Source organism: Microcebus murinus, chromosome 21 (genome assembly GCF_040939455.1).
Source record: "Microcebus murinus isolate Inina chromosome 21, M.murinus_Inina_mat1.0, whole genome shotgun sequence".
In the NCBI taxonomy this organism is placed as follows: Eukaryota; Metazoa; Chordata; class Mammalia; order Primates; family Cheirogaleidae; genus Microcebus; species Microcebus murinus.
The window spans coordinates 6,584,179-6,602,084 of NC_134124.1; the positions used below are offsets into that span (position 1 = coordinate 6,584,179).

A 17,906-nucleotide genomic window follows, 5' to 3' on the forward strand; every position below is an offset into this window, starting at 1 on the left:
GTGTCTTCAGCAGAGTCGGTGGCTGTTGCCAACCTCAAGACTCTGCAAACGTGGGTCCCGGGCGAATGAATCGGCTTTGCTGGGGGAGCAGACCTGGGGCCACATCCCAGGAGCTCTGCCAGTTTACCCGACCGGACGCCGCATGCAGCCCCTCTGGCGTCTTGAGGGAGGAGGGAAAGATTAAACTCCCCTCAGATTAAACACCGGAGCTTTCCCCGGGCCCGAGATCGCTGAGGAAGGCGGCTGGAGAGACCACTCGGGAGCCCCATCATTTTCAGATGATGACGGCATCTCAGGGAGCGAGCTACTGTGTGTGTGTGTGTGGGGGGAAACACAGGTGGAAACTGCAGCTGCGCCCCCAACCCGGATGTCTGCCCATAAGGATAAGGGAACGTATTAGGCTGAGGTCTGGGCCCCGTTCCCACCAGGTCCCAGGGTAAAGACAGAGGCAGAGTGACTCGGAAGACAGAACATTGAGCAGTACATAGAAAGAGAAAGAGAAGAGAGTGATGAAAGGAAGTGGGGGGTCTCATCCCCAACCCTCCAGCAGGCCCCCTCCCTCCTGCCACAGCCAGCCTGGCAGAGGGCCAGGAGGGAGGGTATTGAGAAGAGCAATATAAACCTCTGAGATTTATTGGCTGCTGCTTCTCAACATGGCCATCCTGCTGTGGCCTCTGGGGGGCATTTGCCGATGTAATCAGCCCAGAAAGAGAGTCATTCCAGCTGGGGTGTAAATCACCCTTCACAAAGCTAGGAGAGAGACATGTGGCCCTAGATAAGGATGGAGAATGATGCGGCCTCTGTGCCCGTCCCTCCCTTCTCCTGCCCAGGGGGCGCTGGTTCCTGAGCTGTAATGCACTTTAAATGGAGTTTGTGCTTTGTTCTAATCTCCGTCTGCCCTGCCAGGTTTACAGGCGAGCTGTGAGAGCGAACATCTGGCTACTCAGCCTTTGTGCAGGGCCTGTTTCCCCCCAACTCCACCCCACCTCTGTGTACCTCTACCAAGCCCACCCACCCACTAAGGCTGGGAAACCTGTAGCTGGGGAACTGACAGCCCCACTCTGGCTATAGTTTCAAAAAGGAATTTATGAAGCAAAATGTAACAATTTTAGGTGGAGAGGGCTGAGACCCACAGACCAATAAAGATGTGAGGTGCAGCTAAGGAAGGTGACATGTGCCTATAGTCTGAGCTACTTGGGAGGCTGAGGCAAGAGGATCCCTTGAGCCCAGGAGTTCAAGGGTGCAGTGAGCTATGATGGCACCTGTGAACAGCCACTGCACTCCAGCCTGGGCAACACAGAGAGAGCTTATCACAAGAAAAGAAGAGAAGAAGAGAAGAGAAGAGGAGAGGAGAGGAGGGGAGGGGAGGGGAGGGGAGGGGAGGGGAGGGAAGAGGAGAGGAGGGGAGGGGGGAGGAGAGGGGAGGGGAGGGGAGAGGAGGGGAGAGGAGAGGAGAGGAGGGGAGAGGAGAGGAGAGGAGAGGAGGGGAGGGGAGGGGAGGGGAGAGGAGGGGAGGGGAGAGGAGGGGAGAGGAGAGGAGAGGAGGGGAGGGGAGGGGAGGGGAGGGGAGGGGAGGGGAGGGGAGAGGAGAGGAGAGGAGAGGAGAGGAGGTGGTCAGAAGGTATCATCTCTGCCCTCTTCCTTTTCCAGCAACCAAGCTAAATCAAATTTAGAGTGAAAGGGGTGTTGGGAAAGGGCATTTGCTCGGAGTGCTTATTCAAAGTGTCTATTCAGTGCTATCTCCATGGAATGGACCAAGAATGCAAGAACAGGCTCAGGCTGCTGGGCTGGGAGCAATGCCCAATTCCACCTGTAAGAGCCCAGCCTTTTTGTGATAGAAAAACGAAGTGCCTGGAGCATATTTCTGTCTGGGCACTGGGGTGGAAAGCCTGACATCATTGGGCCTTTAATGAGGATTGGTAACCAAGGCTCGGGGAGGGTTGAGGAAGCCCTCTGCAAATAAATGTGACTCCAAGACTAATATTGACAGCCCTCTAGCACACCCTCTCCCCACCAACCGTGTTCTCTGAGACTGCCAACACCTGCTAGACAAGCAGCATTGCCGTTGGGAACCTCATGGGTAATGACAAATGAGCCAGTTCTTTCTACAAAGATGATGTTACTCAGCCATCATTCAATTCTATAATGTCTTTTGAGACTGATTATAGGCCCAGCTTTGTGCTAGGTGCAAAGTGATTACGACACACACTCTGCCTTGTGGAGGGCCTTACAATCCACTAATTGGGGCACAAAGGTCCAAAGTCTCTGTATCTTACTCCATGTTCATTTGTAATCTTGATTTTCCCTCTTGTGGTCAGGCTATATGGAATCTCCTTCTCTCAACTCCTCTCCCCCTGTTGACCTTTAACTCCTGCTGCTATCCTAATCCAGGATGTTAGCAGTCTAATGAAAGCTAAGACCGCAAGCTTCACAGACTGCTTGGGTTCAAATGCCATTTCCAACATTTGCTGGGTGACCCTGGAAAAGTCACTTAATTTTTCCATGCTTCCATTTCTTCATCTGTAAAATTAAGGATAATAATATCTACTTCATACAACAGTTGTGAGGATAAAGCAGGTATATATGGGGTAAAGGGTTTAACGTTATGCCTGGCACATAGCAAGCACTGAATAATATTATCCCCGGTGGCATACAGGTGTTATTCTGCGAACTTGGCCAGCTTGAAACCTGCTGACTTGGAACTGGAGGCCGCAGTATTTCTTCCTTTTGCTGCGTATACTAGTCGAAGGCCAGAGTGCTTGAAGGGATGGGAACAAAGAGAACCATTTTCTACCCTATCGGTTTCTTTCCTTTACTTTAGAAACAGTGTCTTGCTCTGTTGCCCATGCTGGAGTACAGTGATGCAATCATAGCTCACTATAGCCTCAAACTCCTAGGCTCAAGGGATCCTCCCACCTCAGCCTCCTGAGTAGCTGCGACTACCAACAAGCACCACCACACCTGGCTGCTGTCAGTTTCTTGAAGGCAGGGATTGTGTCATACCTGAATACCTGTTGTACTTAGAATTAATGACTCCAGATGTATATGTCTAAAGGAATTGATGTTTCCTGAACATATGCCCAAACTGAATGGGGAGATAATCCCCCATGACTCCCACTTTATACTCCTGATAAAGAAAGGGAAATACTCCTCCCTTCTCTACGGCAGAGGTCAGCCAGGTCCTGGGCTGAGACTGACAACCAGAAGCAGTTTTTATTTATTTATTTATTTATTTATTTATTTATTTATTTATTTATTTATTTATTTTTTGAGACAGAGTCTCACTTTGTTGCCCAGGCTAGAGTGAGTGCCATGGCGGCAGCCTAGCTCACAGCAACCTCGAACTCCTGGGCTCAATCAATCCTCCTGCCTCAGCCTCCCGAGTAGCTGGGACTACAGGCATGCGCCACCATGCCCGGCTAATTTTTTCTATATGTATTAGTTGGCCAATTAATTTCTTTGTATTTATAGTAGAGACAGGGTCTCGCTCTTGCTCAGGCTGGTTTCGAACTCCTGACCTCGAGCAATCCACCCGCCTCGGCCTCCCAGAGTGCTAGGATTACAGGCGTGAGCCACCGCGCCGGCCAGAAGCAGTTTTTAGATCAAAGGATTCCCATTTGTTATTACTCGGTTTTGTGATGAACAAATACCAGTGAATGCAAGGGCCTCAGTGCAGAGTGAACCGCTACATAGACTCATGGTGAGGACTCTGGGCTCTGTTTTAGTGTCTGCCTGTAGCCTCATCTCCTAAACCCAAGCAACCCTCGAGGCCCCAAATCCTCACAAACCTACAATTGAGGCTCTTACAGATTTAATATCCAATACAGTGCCAACACTAGAACGGCATACTGTTCTTTGATGAAGATTTGGTGATAGCAAAATCCATAAAGAGAGTGTGGAGCCATACTGTCTTGGTTCAAATCACAATTCCACCATTTATTAGCTGTGTGGTCATAAGTTACTTAATCTCTCTGTTCCTTATTTATCTGCATAAAGAAATGTACATGAGTGCTTGTCTCATAGGATTGTTGCAAAAATTAAATTAGTTTATACACATAAAATGAGTTTAGGAAAAGTCTTGCAAGCATTAAGCACCTGAAAAGTATTAGCTACTATTATTATTCCTGAAAATGACATTAATCAAATCACATGGTCCCTATATTGTGGAGGATATTATAAGAAATCATATAGGAAAATGTTGCCTTTTGGGCAAATACAATTTTTCACAAAGTAGATAACTAATAAAGCCTAGTTTTTTTTTTTGTTTGTTTTGAGACAGAGTTTCAGTTTGTTGCCCAGGCTAGAGTGAGTGCCATGGCGTCAGCCTAGCTCACAGCAACCTCAAACTCCTGGGCTCAAGCCATCCTGCTGCCTCAGCCTCCGAAGTAGCTGGGACTACAGGCACTCGACACCATGCCCGGCTAATTTTTTCTATATATATTAGTTGGCCAGTTAATTTCTTTCTATTTATAGTAGAGACGGGGTCTCGCTCTTGCTCAGGCTGGTTTCAAACGCCTGACCTCGAGCAATCCACCCCCTTTGGCCTCCCAGAGTGCTAGGATTACAGGCGTGAGCCACCGCGCCCTGCCCCTAGTTTGTTTTGGAACTCAGAATTTCCACTTAATTAAGATGACTGACGTGGACACAGGCACATCAGTCTCTTCTCAGGTTGGGGTTTGGTTCTACTTTTTTGGGGAAAATTATCAGGAAATGATCTATTAGGGTAGGCAGTGAGTCTAGGACCCCTCCTCACACTTAGAAGAGGAGATGCTTCAAGCAGTTTCCTCCTCAGGTGACTAGGAATTCCTCAGTGGAAGGGACAAGGGAGGATAGGGGGTACACATGTGAGTGGTGCGGAGGAACAGCATCTGCATCTTCCCCTCAGTCATCTCCACCTAACGTAGCAGCAGCTTTTCTCTCCGTATTCCCCCGGTCCTTCTGAACTCTGAGCTCAAGGACTTAGGGAGAAGGCTAGGGAGGCAGCTTCCCTCTTGACAGGCAGGCAGGAGCCAGGAACAGAGGCTGCAGCCTTCGGCTGGCTGGCTTAGAGAGTACAGCAGTGCCCTCTGCTGTGAGGCACACACGCGGCACCCAGGGCAAGAGCACGTGCAAACCTTGCAGGAAAAAAAACAGTCCAGCCACTCAGGCACATGTGTGGGCCGCCCTATGGCGACAACCCTCCTCTCCCACTCACTTTAAAAAAGCCTCCCTGCTCCAGAATCTGGGAAGATGTTATTTTTCTTTCTATTCTATCTCAGCCGAGGCTCCAGAGGACTTCGTCCTTTGCTAGTCCTGGGCTATCAGTTAGTACTACTCAGTTAATGCCAGAGAATGACAATATTCAGTCAATTCCAGAGCCACCCAAGGCCAAGTAGGGCTCTACCTCACTGCAGAAAAAAGCGTAATTCATCTTCAAGAGCTCTAAGAAAAGCCTGGGATAGTGCTAAAAAATGCAGTTTAAAAGGTCTTCCAGGGTGGTGGCTCACACCTATAATCCTAGCACTCTGGGAAGTCAGGGCAGGAGGATCACCTGAGGCCAGGACTTGGAGACTAGCCTGAGCAAGACCAAGACCCCCATCTCTACTACAAATAGAAAAAAGAATTACCTAGGAAAAATTAGCTGGGCGTGGTGGCGCATGCCTGTAGTCCCAGCTACTCAGGAGGCTGCGGCAGGAGGATCACTTGAACCCAGGAGTTAGAGGTTGCTGTGAGCTAGGCTGACACTTTGACTCAATAAATAAATAAATAAAATAAAAAATAAAAGGTCTTCCTGAAGTCTATCAGATCTTGCTTTGTACTTTTTTCTTTTATTCCTATCTTCCTGTATCACAAATGTTTACATCCAACCATCCTGAATCCTAAACTTGTCTTCGTGAGATGTGAAATGGAGTAGAGAAAAGAGTTTGGGAAATGGAGAAGTCAAAGCCCCACTGAGGCTATAGACAAGGAACATTTTGAGCCCAACTCAGATCTGTCATCTGCCTTAAAGAATGCCAATCATCTTGGTATTCTGACCTAGATACCACGTGGTACTGAGTCTAGGGCAGGGGTCCTCAAACTTTTTAAACAGGGGGTCGGTTCACTGTCCCCCAGACCATTGGAGAGTGCGCACTGTGGGCCTGGGATGAGTCGGCTGCTAAGCAGGACAGGCAGTGGTGGCAAAAACACCCAGAGGGCCAGATAAATGTCCCAGGCAGGTGGCATGTGGCCCGAGGGCTGTAGTTTGAGGATGCCTGGTCTAGGGTGTACTTTTAGATAACTGATACCAGGCAATGGTCTAGAAAAATAAAGCCTAGGATATTGCTGAAGAATACAGTTGGAAGGTTTTCCTTAATTCTAGAGTAGTGGTTCTCAGCCTTACTTAGCATGCATCAGAATCAACTGAAAAGGTCTTGCAGACTTTTTTTGTCTTAAAAAAAAAAATCGGCCGGGCGTGGTGGCTCACGCCTGTAATCCTAGCACTCTGGGAGGCCGAGGCGGGCGGATTGCTCAAGGTCAGGAGTTCAAAACCAACCTGAGCGAGACCCCATCTCTACCATAAAAAAAATAGAAAGAAATTAATTGGCCAACTAATATATATATATATATAAATCAGCCGGGCATGGTGGCTTGTGCCTGTAGTCCCAGCTACTCGGGAGGCTGAGGCAGGAGGATCACTTGAGCCCAGGAGTTTGAGGTTGCTGTGAGCTAGGCTGACGCCAGGGCACTCACTCTAGCCTAGGCAAGAAAGCGAGACTCTGTCTCAAAAAAAAAAAAAAATCAACTGACAATGTAGATTTTCAAAAACCCAGATTTCTGAGTCCTAACCTCAGAGCTTCTAATTAGTAGGCCTGGGTGGGGCCTGGAAATTTGCTTTTCAAAGAAGTTCAGATGATGATGGTTCAAGGTCCAAACTTTGAGAACTACTGGTTTAGAGAAAAGCACCTTGGCCTAAGCTATGAATAAAGACAGGTACACCTTTATGTCTGAAGGAGTTTAACTTGGTGATCACCTGCTTGTACAGATCTAGGAGCAGGCTGGGCTCACAATCACACCTCTCATTTTGCAGTGTTTATTTTCCCATTTTATAAAAGGGAGAGGGAGAAGCAAAGGAAAATACGGAGCAAGTGCAATCAATAGTTCAGTAGCCTGTTGTTTTGCAGGTATCTTTTTAACAATCTTGGGCGTAGCCATCCAGAAGAGGGCCTGTTTCTGCTCAGAATTGCTGTAGCGTCTTTTGGTGACTCCTTAGCAGCCAGTGGCTGGTCTGTTATCACTGGCTCTCGTCCTTCACCAGGAGGGCAATTTGCTCCCGCAGCTGCCGCTCCCCTTCCCACACTTTGTTCTGGCTTCGACACCTCAGCAGCTCAGCCTTGTGGTCCTGGTGATGCATAGGGCAGTAACTCTGTGGTTCACATAGCACCTGTAAGGTAAGGGGACAGAGTGAGGAATTCTCTAGACCTTTGATCTCTGCCTCGTAAGTATAACAGAGACGCTACGGCTGGCAGTAGCTAAGGAGCAGGGTTTCCTCTCAGAGCACTTTGCAGTCTCTGCGAGTTGCACACTAAATCCCCACCACAAGTCTAGGCTCCCCCTTTACCATATATTCTGGAAAGAAGTGTCTGTAGCCCCCTTTAAGGATGTACAGCTCTGGGTAGTGCAGTGCAGGATACTTGTTCAGAGCCCGGTCCTCTTCTCGCAGAGAGCGGCACCTTTAGAGAAAACCCAGAGATGAGTGTGGTGGAAAGAAAGTTGGGGTCCCATAGGCCATTCAGTGAGGAAGGAGAGGAAGAAGAGACTATTGCTCGCCCCAAACAAGACCTTCTGATATCACTGTGTTTGCACAACAAGGTCCAAGTAGTACCACTTTTCCTCTATTCCTCCACTGGGGCCTCATTCCCAATCCCTTCTCCTTTCTTGCTCCAAACTTTTGAATTCTAGAAACACATTCTTTCAACCTCCCTACCATTCTTCAAACTGTAGTGGAAAAGATTTGTTCGGTCAGTCCCTGTCTGAACTGGTCTGGAAAGTCCAACTCAAGATCCATTTCCAGTACCCGCCCTACCCCATGTAGACTCACATCCGGGGACCCCTCTCTGAGGAGAATTCACAGTGGAACACGATGATTATTCTCTTCTGGGTGTCCACAGGGACAATGGGCTTCTTCAGAAAGAAGTTATACAGTTCTTCCTGACTGTACAAGTTTAAGGCTCCCTGTAGAAGAAGATTTTTAACAAATATTTCATCAGAGCTTGTAGACAGTGCCAATACTTAGAAATGACTGGAAGACCAACCTGTTACAATTGGGCCAGAAAAGCTAGGTTATAAACACTTTCAGGGCAGTGACCTTAGTACATCTCTCTATCCACCCCTAGGGCCTGGTATAGAGCTAGGTATGTAGTATTGTTCTATGAACAATAAATATTCACAGAACTGAACCACCAGAAGTTTAGGGGTTATTACAAGGAACATCCATGAGCAGTGTTTGCAAAGTGCTTCTTGGTCTTTGGATTAATATTTTTATTTCTAGGTAGGAGCCCTTGGCTCCTACAGAAAAGAGGGGGACTGGTCTAAGAGGGAAAGGGGAAGTAAGTTGCTCAACGTTTAATAGAATTAAAACAGGAATGAGGACTTCAGCTTTGATGTGCTCCAAATGTATAATCTCTGTCTTGGTTCTAATGTTCATAGGACCCCTTGTCCATAGACTTTTCTAAATAAAAAGCTATCTCCAGCCCCTTCCCCTCTAGGAATTTCTACAATGCAATCTCACCTGGATGTGTCCACCCAGGTACTCATATGGGTAGCGGCAATCGATGATGTAAAACTTCTCAATCAGATCCTGGAACTTCCCCAACAGTAAGGCAGCCACCTGCACAGAAACAATGATTGAACACCTTGCTCACTGCCACTCTGAGAGAGAGAAGAGTCAATGATACAGTTCCCTATGTGCACATTCCTATTAGTAACCCAGGATTCTGCTGTATGCCAGCCTCCAAAGTCATCCTATATTTGAAATGTGGCAATGGTTTAGTCCCACCCCACAAAAGAGGATGAAACAGGAAGTGGCCTTTTTAGAGAACAAAAATAGCTGGCACTGCCGGGACACCAAGGAAGACCACATTCAGGCTACACATCTGGAGACAGGGATGGCTGGAATCAGCCTCTCAAGAGACATCCTAGGATGTCTCTGCAGGGGCAGAGATAGCAGATAGAGATCTCTATTTTGTAGGAAGAGATGGGAAACAGTTCTCCACTTGCCATTATAAAGGAAGAAACTAAGTTTTTCAGAAAAGGATATGGAAGGATACCTAAAGGAGGAAATTAAAACTAAGTGCAGTAGTGTAAGTTGGTTCAGTCTTTCTGGAGGGAACTTTGTATATATGTATAAAAATAAATGCAGCCGGGTGAGGTGGCTCACGCCTGTAATCCTAGCTCTCTGGGAGGCTGAGGCGGGCGGATTGCTCGAGGTCAGGAGTTCAAAACCAGCCTGAGCAAGAGCGAGACCCCGTCTCTACTATAAATAGAAAGAAATTAATTGGCCAACTGATATATATATATATAAAAAAAAATTAGCCGGGCATGGTGGCACATGCCTGTAGTCCCAGCTACTCGGGAGGCTGAGGCAGAAGGATCGCTTGAGCCCAGGAGTTTGAGGTTGCTGTGAGCTAGGCTGACGCCACGGCACTCACTCTAGCCTGGACAACAAAGCGAGACTCTGTCACAAAAAAATAAAAATAAAAAAATAAATGCAATTACATTTTGACTCAACAATTTATTTTCTAACATCTTAAGTAAACAGAAAAGTACACAAAGATGTAGAAACAATGCTATTCATCTTAGCATTGTTTTAGGTTATAAAAATATTAGAAGCTGGGTGCAGTGGCTCATGCCTATAATTCTAGCACTTTGGGAGGCTGAGATGGGAGGATCATCACTTGAGGCCAGGAGTTCAAGAACAGCCTGAGCAAAGTGGCAAGACCAGTCTCTACAAAAAATAGAAAACTCAGCAAAGCATGGTGGTATGTGCCCATAGTTCCAGCTATTCAGGCTGATTGAGCCCAGGAATGTGAGGTTGCAGTGAGCTACGATGATGCCACTGCACTCTAGCCTGGGCAACAGAGTGAGACCCTGCCTCAAAAACAAAAAAAAAGAAATAACTTGGCCGAGTGTGGTAGCTCATGCCTGTAATCCTAGCACTCTGGGAGGCCGAGGCGGGCGGATTGCTCGAGGTCAGGAGTTCGAAACCAGCCTGAGCAAGAGCGAGACCCCGTCTCTAGTATAAATAGAAATAAATTAATTGGCCAACTAATATATATAGAAAAAATTAGCTGGGCTTGGTGGTACATGCCTGTAGTCCCAGCTACTCGGGAGGCTGAGGCAGCAGGATGGTTTGAGCCCAGGAGTTTGAGGTTGTTGTGAGCTAGGCTGATGCCATGGCACTCACTCTAGTCTGGGCAACAAAGTGAGACTCTGTCTCAAAAATATATATATATATTTCAGTAAATAAATTATACATGGCAGTAGAATAGAATATCATATAGCCAGTAAAATGATAAATAGATATCTAGATATCTTATTATCGGTGTACAAAGATGTTTATACTGTCTTGCTAAAGCTAATCACAACGGTACATATTCATCATGAACTCATTTTTTTTTTTAATTTTTTTTTTTTGAGACAGGGCATCATTCTGTCACCTGGGCTAGAGTGCAGTGGTGTCATCATAGCTCACTGCAAGCTCAAACTCCTGGGCTCCATGATTTTCCTGTTTTAGCATCCAGAGTAGCTGGGACTACAGGCACATGCCACCATGCCCAGCTAATTTTTCTTAGTTTTTGTAGAAATGGGGTCTTACTATGTTGCTCAGGCTGGACTTGAACTCCTGGGCTCAAGCAACCCTTCTGCCTTGACCTCCCAAAGTGCCGGGATTAGAGGCATGAGCCACCACGCCCAGCCAAAAGAGAGTCTTTTTAATATAGCTTTAATCAAATAAGGAGCCTATGTGAGTGCACACAGTGAAAGAAATACAAATGGAAATGGGGATTTTAGGGACAGAACAGACCAGATGGTAGCTTATGTAACCAGTTACCATCTCCAGAAATCTGCTTACTGTTTCTGGGCTGACATACTTCAGATCTTGGTGTCTCCCTGACACGGTTGGCAGTACACATACCTAGAAATACACAAAAGCTGAAATAATAGCAAGTATTCCACACTCAAGTTTGAGATCAAGACTCATACATCGTCCTTCTTTCCAAATGACTCTTAAAGCCCCAGAGGCCTTCAAAAACCAATGGTCTCTATAATGTGCTTATGTAGCAATTCCATTTCTAAGAATCGATCCTAGGGAACTAATCAAGGATGCACAAAGTTTTACATTTCCCTACACAAGATGTCCATCTCAGTATCATTCACAAGGAAAAACTGTAAAATTAAATATTATATAAGAAGGGATTTATCTAGAAATTACTAGCAGCCCAAAACTAAAATAGTGTGCAGCTATTAAAAACAATGAGATGATGAAGTATAACTGCTTACTGACATTAAAAGATGCTCCCGATATAGTATTAAATTAGGGGGAAAATCCCCAACAAATCACAAAATAGTATAAACATTTTTGTAGAAAAACAAAAAATGCACTTGTATGTGTGTGTGTTTATGAACATGCATAGAAGAAAGCCTTTAAGAATATATATCAAGGCTGGGCGTGGTAGCTCACGCCTGTAATCCTAGCACTCTGGGAGGCTGAGGCGGGAGGATTGCTTGAGCTCAGTTCAATACCAGCCTGAGAAGAGCGAGACCCCGTCTCTACTATAAATAGAAAGAAAATTAGCCAAACAACTAAAAATAGAAAAAATTAGCCAGGCACAGTGGTGCGTGCCTGTAGTTCCAGCTACCTGGGAGGCTGAGGCAGGAGGATTGCTTGAGCCCACAAGTTTGAGGTTGTTGTGAGGTAGGCTAATGCCACAGCACTCTAGCCCAGGCAACAGAGCGAGACTCTGTCTCAAAAAAATTAAAAAAAAAAAAAAAAATATATGTATATATATATATATATATATATATATATATATATATATATATACTGAGCAATAATTACTCCCATTGATAAGGTTTGGGATAAATTTCTTCATTTTTATATAATGACCAAGTATTATTTATACAACTAAAAAAATATGTTTAAAAGGAAAAAAAGGTAAAAAGTCTCATACTTTCCTTACTATCTGGATTTTCCTACAATGAATAAAGAATACTTTCTCAACAGAAAGGCTTAGAGCCTCGAGCACTTTGAGATTATCAAAGAGTACTTGGTAAGGACACATAATTATACCTAGTGTCCTCAGCAAACAGAGAAGAAAAGAATCAGATCCGAAATGGCTCACTGAAATATAGGATGGTTGTAACCAAACTCACCTTAGAGAAATCACCAGTCAGATCCCCCTGCTTAGAATCTTCCTCCAGCATCTGAGGGATATTAATGTCACAGAGAGAGGCTGTCTTCTTTAGACCTAAACCCTGCAAATGACAAGATTCCTACCCATCCCCAATTCTCATGTTAAAGGTTTAAAAACTAGGGGTTGGAGGAGTGGGGGTTCATTAACAATACACAGATCCTTTAATCTAATAATTCCACTTGTTTCCCTAAGGAAATAAAGATATGCAAAAAGATTTGGCTGTAAGGATGGATATCTCAGAATGTTTATAAGAGCATTATTCTCTGGGAGGCCGAGGCGGGTGGATTGCTCGAGGTCAGGAGTTCGAAACCAGCCTGAGCAAGAGCAAGACCCTGTCTCTACTACAAATAGAAAGAAATTAATTGGCCAATTAACATACATACATACATACATACATATATATACATACATACATATATATATATATGTATGTATGTATATATATATATATAAAATTAGCCGGGCATGGCGGCGCATGCCTGTAGTCCCAGCTACTCGGGAGGCTGAGGCAGGAGGATTGCCTGAGCCCAGGAATTTGAGGTTGCTGTGAGCTAGGCTGGACTGTCTCAAAAAAAAAAAAAGAGCATTATTACTAATAAATGTTTGGGAATGGGGCCTTAAGATAAAGAAATGATATCTCACACATTATAGATCACTATGATACAACACAAAGTATGTTGTAGATTAATTATACTGACATAGAAATAAGTTCATGATATCACTAAGTAGGTTAAAAAACAAGAACTTTGGCCGGGCGCGGTGGCTCACGCCTGTAATCCTAGCTCTTGGGAGGCTGAGGCAGGCGGATTGCTCAAGGTCAGGAGTTCAAAACCAGCCTGAGCAAGAGCAAGACCCCGTCTCTACTATAAATAGAAAGAAATTAATTGGCCAACTGATATATATATAAAATTAGCCGGGCATGGTGGCGCATGCCTGTAGTCCCAGCTACTCGGGAGGCTGAGGCAGGAGGATTGCTTGAGCCCAGGAGTTTGAGGTTGCTGTGAGCTAGGCTGACGCCACGGCACTCACTCTAGCCTGGACAACAAAGCGAGACTCTGTCTCAAAAAAAAAAAAAAAAAAAAAAAACAAGAACTTTGTAATGCTACTTTAATAAAAGAAAAAATATATATTTGCATAGAAAAATCTCTGGAAGAATATGAATTGTTAACAGTAATTATTCAGGCCTGTGGGATTATGGATATTTTACATTGGCTTCTTTTTGGTTATCTGCATTTTCTATTCTTCTATAATATCTCATACTGATTTCATAAAATACCCAAAGATATTTAAAATTTTTTTAAAGGAAGAGTACAGGATGAGGGCTAAGTTTTTCAGAAGTCACTTTCCATCAAACCCATCTGTTATAAGATGTTGTTTCTGTCAGACTGCATGTAAAACAGCACTAACTATCCATACCAACCAAAGTTCCCTTGTATTCCCTCAGATGTTTAAAAAGAGGACTGGAGCTGAGCATGGTGGCTCACCCCTAAAATCCTAACACTCTGGGAGGCTGAAGAGGGAGGACTGCTTGAGGCCAGGAGTTCAAGACCAGCCTCTCAAGATCCCGTCTCTACTAAAAATAGTAAAAATTAGCTGTGCGTGGTGGTGAGTGCCTGTAGTCCCAGCTACTCCAGAGGCTGAGGCAGGAGGATCACTTGAGCCCAGGAGTTTGAGGTTGCTGTGAGCTAGGCCAACGCCACAGTACTATAGCCCAGGGAACAGAGTGAGACCCTGTCTCAAAAAAATAAAAAATACACTCTGGGAGGCCGAGGAGGGCGGATTCCTCAAGGTCAGGAGTTCGAAACCAGCCTGAGCAAGAGCAAGACCCTGTCTCTACTATAAATAGAAATTAATTGGCCAACTAAAAATATATAGAAAAAAATAGCCGGGCATGCTGGCGCATGCCTGTAGTCCCAGCTACTTGGGAGGCTGAGGCAGGAGAATTGCTTGAGCCCAGGAGTTTGAGGTTGCTGTGAGCTAGGCTGACACCACGGTACTCACTCTAGCCTGGGCAACAAAGTGAGAGTCAGTCAGTCAGTCAGTCAGTCAGTCAGTCAGTCAGTCAATAAATAAATAAATAAATAAATAAATAAATGGATTGGGAAGACTGTATGATGACATTACTTCTGAAACTATAACACAGATATTTATTGTTAAATATTTTTCATACGGATGCAGATATAGAAAAGACAAAAAGATAGAAAGAACAAAGACATAAAAGTAAAAATAAAGAGGAAGAAGACAAAAAAGGCATACTAAAGCAATCCTCATACCAGAAAAGCAGAGAAGACATGAGATAGAAGATAAACACCCATTTAAACAGTTCTTACCTTCCTGAGCTCTCTGTGGCCAGAATAATATTTCTTTTTTACTTTATCTGGTATTGGGTTATCCTTGAATTTTGCCACCTGCTTTAGTCTTGGCCTGTTCAAATTCTCTGGCATTGAAGGGGAGCGATAGAGGCGGCTTCTGTTCACCAATGCCTGTTTGAGAATATCAAATCTGTCAGTTGTTACTCCTCAAAGTGTGTCTGCAAACCAGCAGCATCATCTCCTGGGAGCTTGTTTGAAACACAGAATTCCAGATGTTAGGCCACACCTCAGACCTACTGTATTAAAATCTGCATTTTAACAAGATAGGTAATTTCTCAAAGTTTAAGAAGACCTAGATAAGCAACCTATCCTCTGGTTCTCATTAACATCTTTCTATTTGGATTGCATGATATTCCATCTCCCTCAACTAATTTAACTATAAAAGCCAAATTCTGCAGTGATTGTCTTAGGTGCAACTATTCTTGTGAGAGAAATCAAATACAAGTGCAGTTCCTCCAGTCATGTGATAGAAACCAAACATAAGTCCAGTTTCTCTCTGGGATCTTAGGACATTGACAATCAGGATTTAAGGACCCCAACAAACCTAAAGATGGAAAAGCCAAAAAAGTTAGCCAGGGTAAAAAAAATATATCAAGCAGCATATATATGTGTCACTTTTTTGGGATCAGTTTCTTTGAGAGAGGGAGAAAAATATCATTCAGTCTTCCTATAAAAGAGTTATTAATGGGAAAGAAAAAGGCATGATTTGGGTATTATATCTAGAGACAGGGGGATCTATTAAAAGACTTCTAATAACAACTTCCAGGTAATCCTAGAGTCTATCCTCTGTTCCCAGATACCTTGGGACTTCTACCTGTGGCCTAGATAATAGGCAAAAGCTCCTTTTCTAAACACTCACCTCACTACCTGTTATGGATTGATTTAGGAGAGGGCTAGACAATAAGAGCCATAACTGGAAGACAGGCTGATGATCATTGGTCTCTGGGAGAAGAAAATAAGAACATCGATATTTTAAAATCTTTGCAATAACTGTGTCTATTATGGTGTTACACCCATGGTCCTAAGGAAAACTCTCTTGCTCATGATACCGGCTGATGGTACAGTCCATATTCTACATACCAGTATTCTCAATCTTTCCCCTTGGACCCCTGCCAACCATCTCCCTATGTTCCCCATCCACCCTACCCCCAGCCACTGATGACTGGAACATATTGCTGGTTGAACACACCTATTTAGTGGTCTAGAGTAAGGAAAATAATTTGGGCCAATCAGGTCCCTCTCCTGGTAGACTAATTTGGAAAATGGAGAACTAATCAGGCAGCAGCAGGAGCCAAAGCTTAAAAGAAGCAAAGAGATATAGTTAAGGCCATGAGGCCAATGATGGATGGAAGGATAAACCAAAGATAACAGCAGGAGAAAAGATGTGATGAGGGGCTGAGGAGCAGGTTGCCCAGTCTCCATGACACATTTGCCTTCATATTACTTCAATTTTTCCTTGAGAAGGCAGCAGGGGAAAGCCAGACTATATTATTCCCCTGCTTAACCCTCCCTCCAATACTGTTCCACTTCACTTAGAACAAAATCCAAACACTCACCACAGCCCAAAGGTCCTACATGATCTGCCTTCTGCCTACTTCTTCTTTCCTACCTCATGCAACTCTCCCCTCATGCACACTGGCTTCTCTGTTCCTCAAACATGCCAAGACCTTTTCAACATTAGGACTTTTGAACCTGCAACTTTCCCTCTTCATGAAATGCTCTTGCCTCCACTATTGTCATGTATGGTTCCTTCACAATTAGAGTGACCAACTTCATCCCAGCTTTAGCCAAGTCCCAAGTTGCTAGAATGAAAGTCCCACATCATAGGATTTTCCGCCGTCCTGGCAAACTGGGACAGTTCATCACCCTATTCTTAAGCAAATATCTCCTGCTAGTGGAGATCTTCCTTTATCACCTCCACTCAAAGATTCCCTTCTATTATATTAGTCTCTATTTCAGCCCCCGTTTTATTTCCTTCACTATACTTGGAAAATTTGCAATAGCTAAATTATTTTGTCTGTTATGGCAAATATTTGCAATTTGGCTACCCAGCATCTTGTTTTAATAAAATTCAAGTTAACTCTGCTTGGAGTGGATTCTAAAAAACAAAAACAACAACAAAAAATTCAAGTTAGATGGGAGGCAGCCCTGCCTCCTGATAAGGAGTCCAAAGAGACAGATATTCCCTTTTCTACTATATTGTAGCCAACTAGGTATTCCTGCCTGGGATTTTGAACTTTGAAGAGTAACACAAGAACACAGTGTCAGTTGAGACTTTGTTATGGTTGCTATATCACAGTGGAGAATATAGTGGGTAGCAACAATTATCCATGAGCAGCAGAGTCTAGCAGCAAGCTGGGTCATGTTCCATGGCAGGGGGCCAGTAACTAGGCCACTGAATGTCCAGCCAGAAAGTGATGGCATCCTGAGCACAATGTTCCTGTAGTGTTAACATCCTAGCCAGGCCTTACTGTGCTTTCCAGCCTTCCTGGTGCTTCTTTGAGTTCTTCAATACCCTCCAGAAAATCTCTTTTCTGTTTGAGGTACCTAGAATCATTTTCTATCATTTGCAACCAAGAACTCTAACTAAATATCTATTAACTTGGTAAATATGGTCTTTTTTATGATATCTCCCTGACAAGAATATAAACTGAAGTTGTTTTGTTCACAATTGTATCAATAGTGCCTAGCACAGTGTCCAACACTTAACAGGTACTCAATAAATACTTTTAAAATGAACAAATGAGGCCGGGCGCGGTGGCTCACACCTGTAATCCTAGCACTCTGGGAGGCTGAGGCGGGCGGATTGCTCGAGGTCAGGAGTTCGAAACCAACCTGAGCAAGAGTGAGACCCCGTCTCTACTATAAATGGAAAGAAATTAATTGGCCAACTAAAAATATATACAAAAATTAGCCAGGCACGGTGGTGCATGCCTGTAGTCCCAGCTACTCAGGAGGCTGAGACAGGAGGATCGCTTGAGCCCAGGAGTTTGAGGTTGCTGTAAGCTAGGCTGATGCCTCGGCACTCACTCTAGCCTGGGCAACAAAGCAAGACTCTGTCTCCAAAAAAAAAAAATTAATTAAAAAAAATAAAATGAACAAA

The 17,906-nt window shown here is 44.4% G+C and overlaps 1 protein-coding gene across 10 annotated transcripts in view; it reads right to left on the reverse strand.

Moving 5' to 3' along the window:
* Positions 1–7,037: 7,037 nt before the first annotated feature.
* CDC25C (cell division cycle 25C) overlaps positions 7,038–17,906 on the reverse strand; it is a 33,928-nt gene continuing 23,059 nt past the window's right edge. For 7 of the 10 annotated variants that reach the window (XM_075996091.1, XM_075996088.1, XM_075996090.1 and 4 more), the window contains 7 exons: positions 14,762–14,914; positions 12,391–12,510; positions 11,090–11,152; positions 8,750–8,848; positions 8,060–8,193; positions 7,580–7,691; positions 7,038–7,402 (listed from right to left, as the gene is read on the reverse strand). In XM_075996091.1, coding sequence (XP_075852206.1) covers positions 7,253–7,402; positions 7,580–7,691; positions 8,060–8,193; positions 8,750–8,848; positions 11,090–11,152; positions 12,391–12,510; positions 14,762–14,914 — 831 coding nt within the window. In that variant the 3' untranslated portion in view covers positions 7,038–7,252. The remainder of the gene's footprint in view (positions 7,403–7,579; positions 7,692–8,059; positions 8,194–8,749; positions 8,849–11,089; positions 11,153–12,390; positions 12,511–14,761; positions 14,915–17,906) is intronic. The other 3 variants (XM_075996084.1, XM_075996083.1, XM_075996092.1) reach the window with 2 other exon arrangements.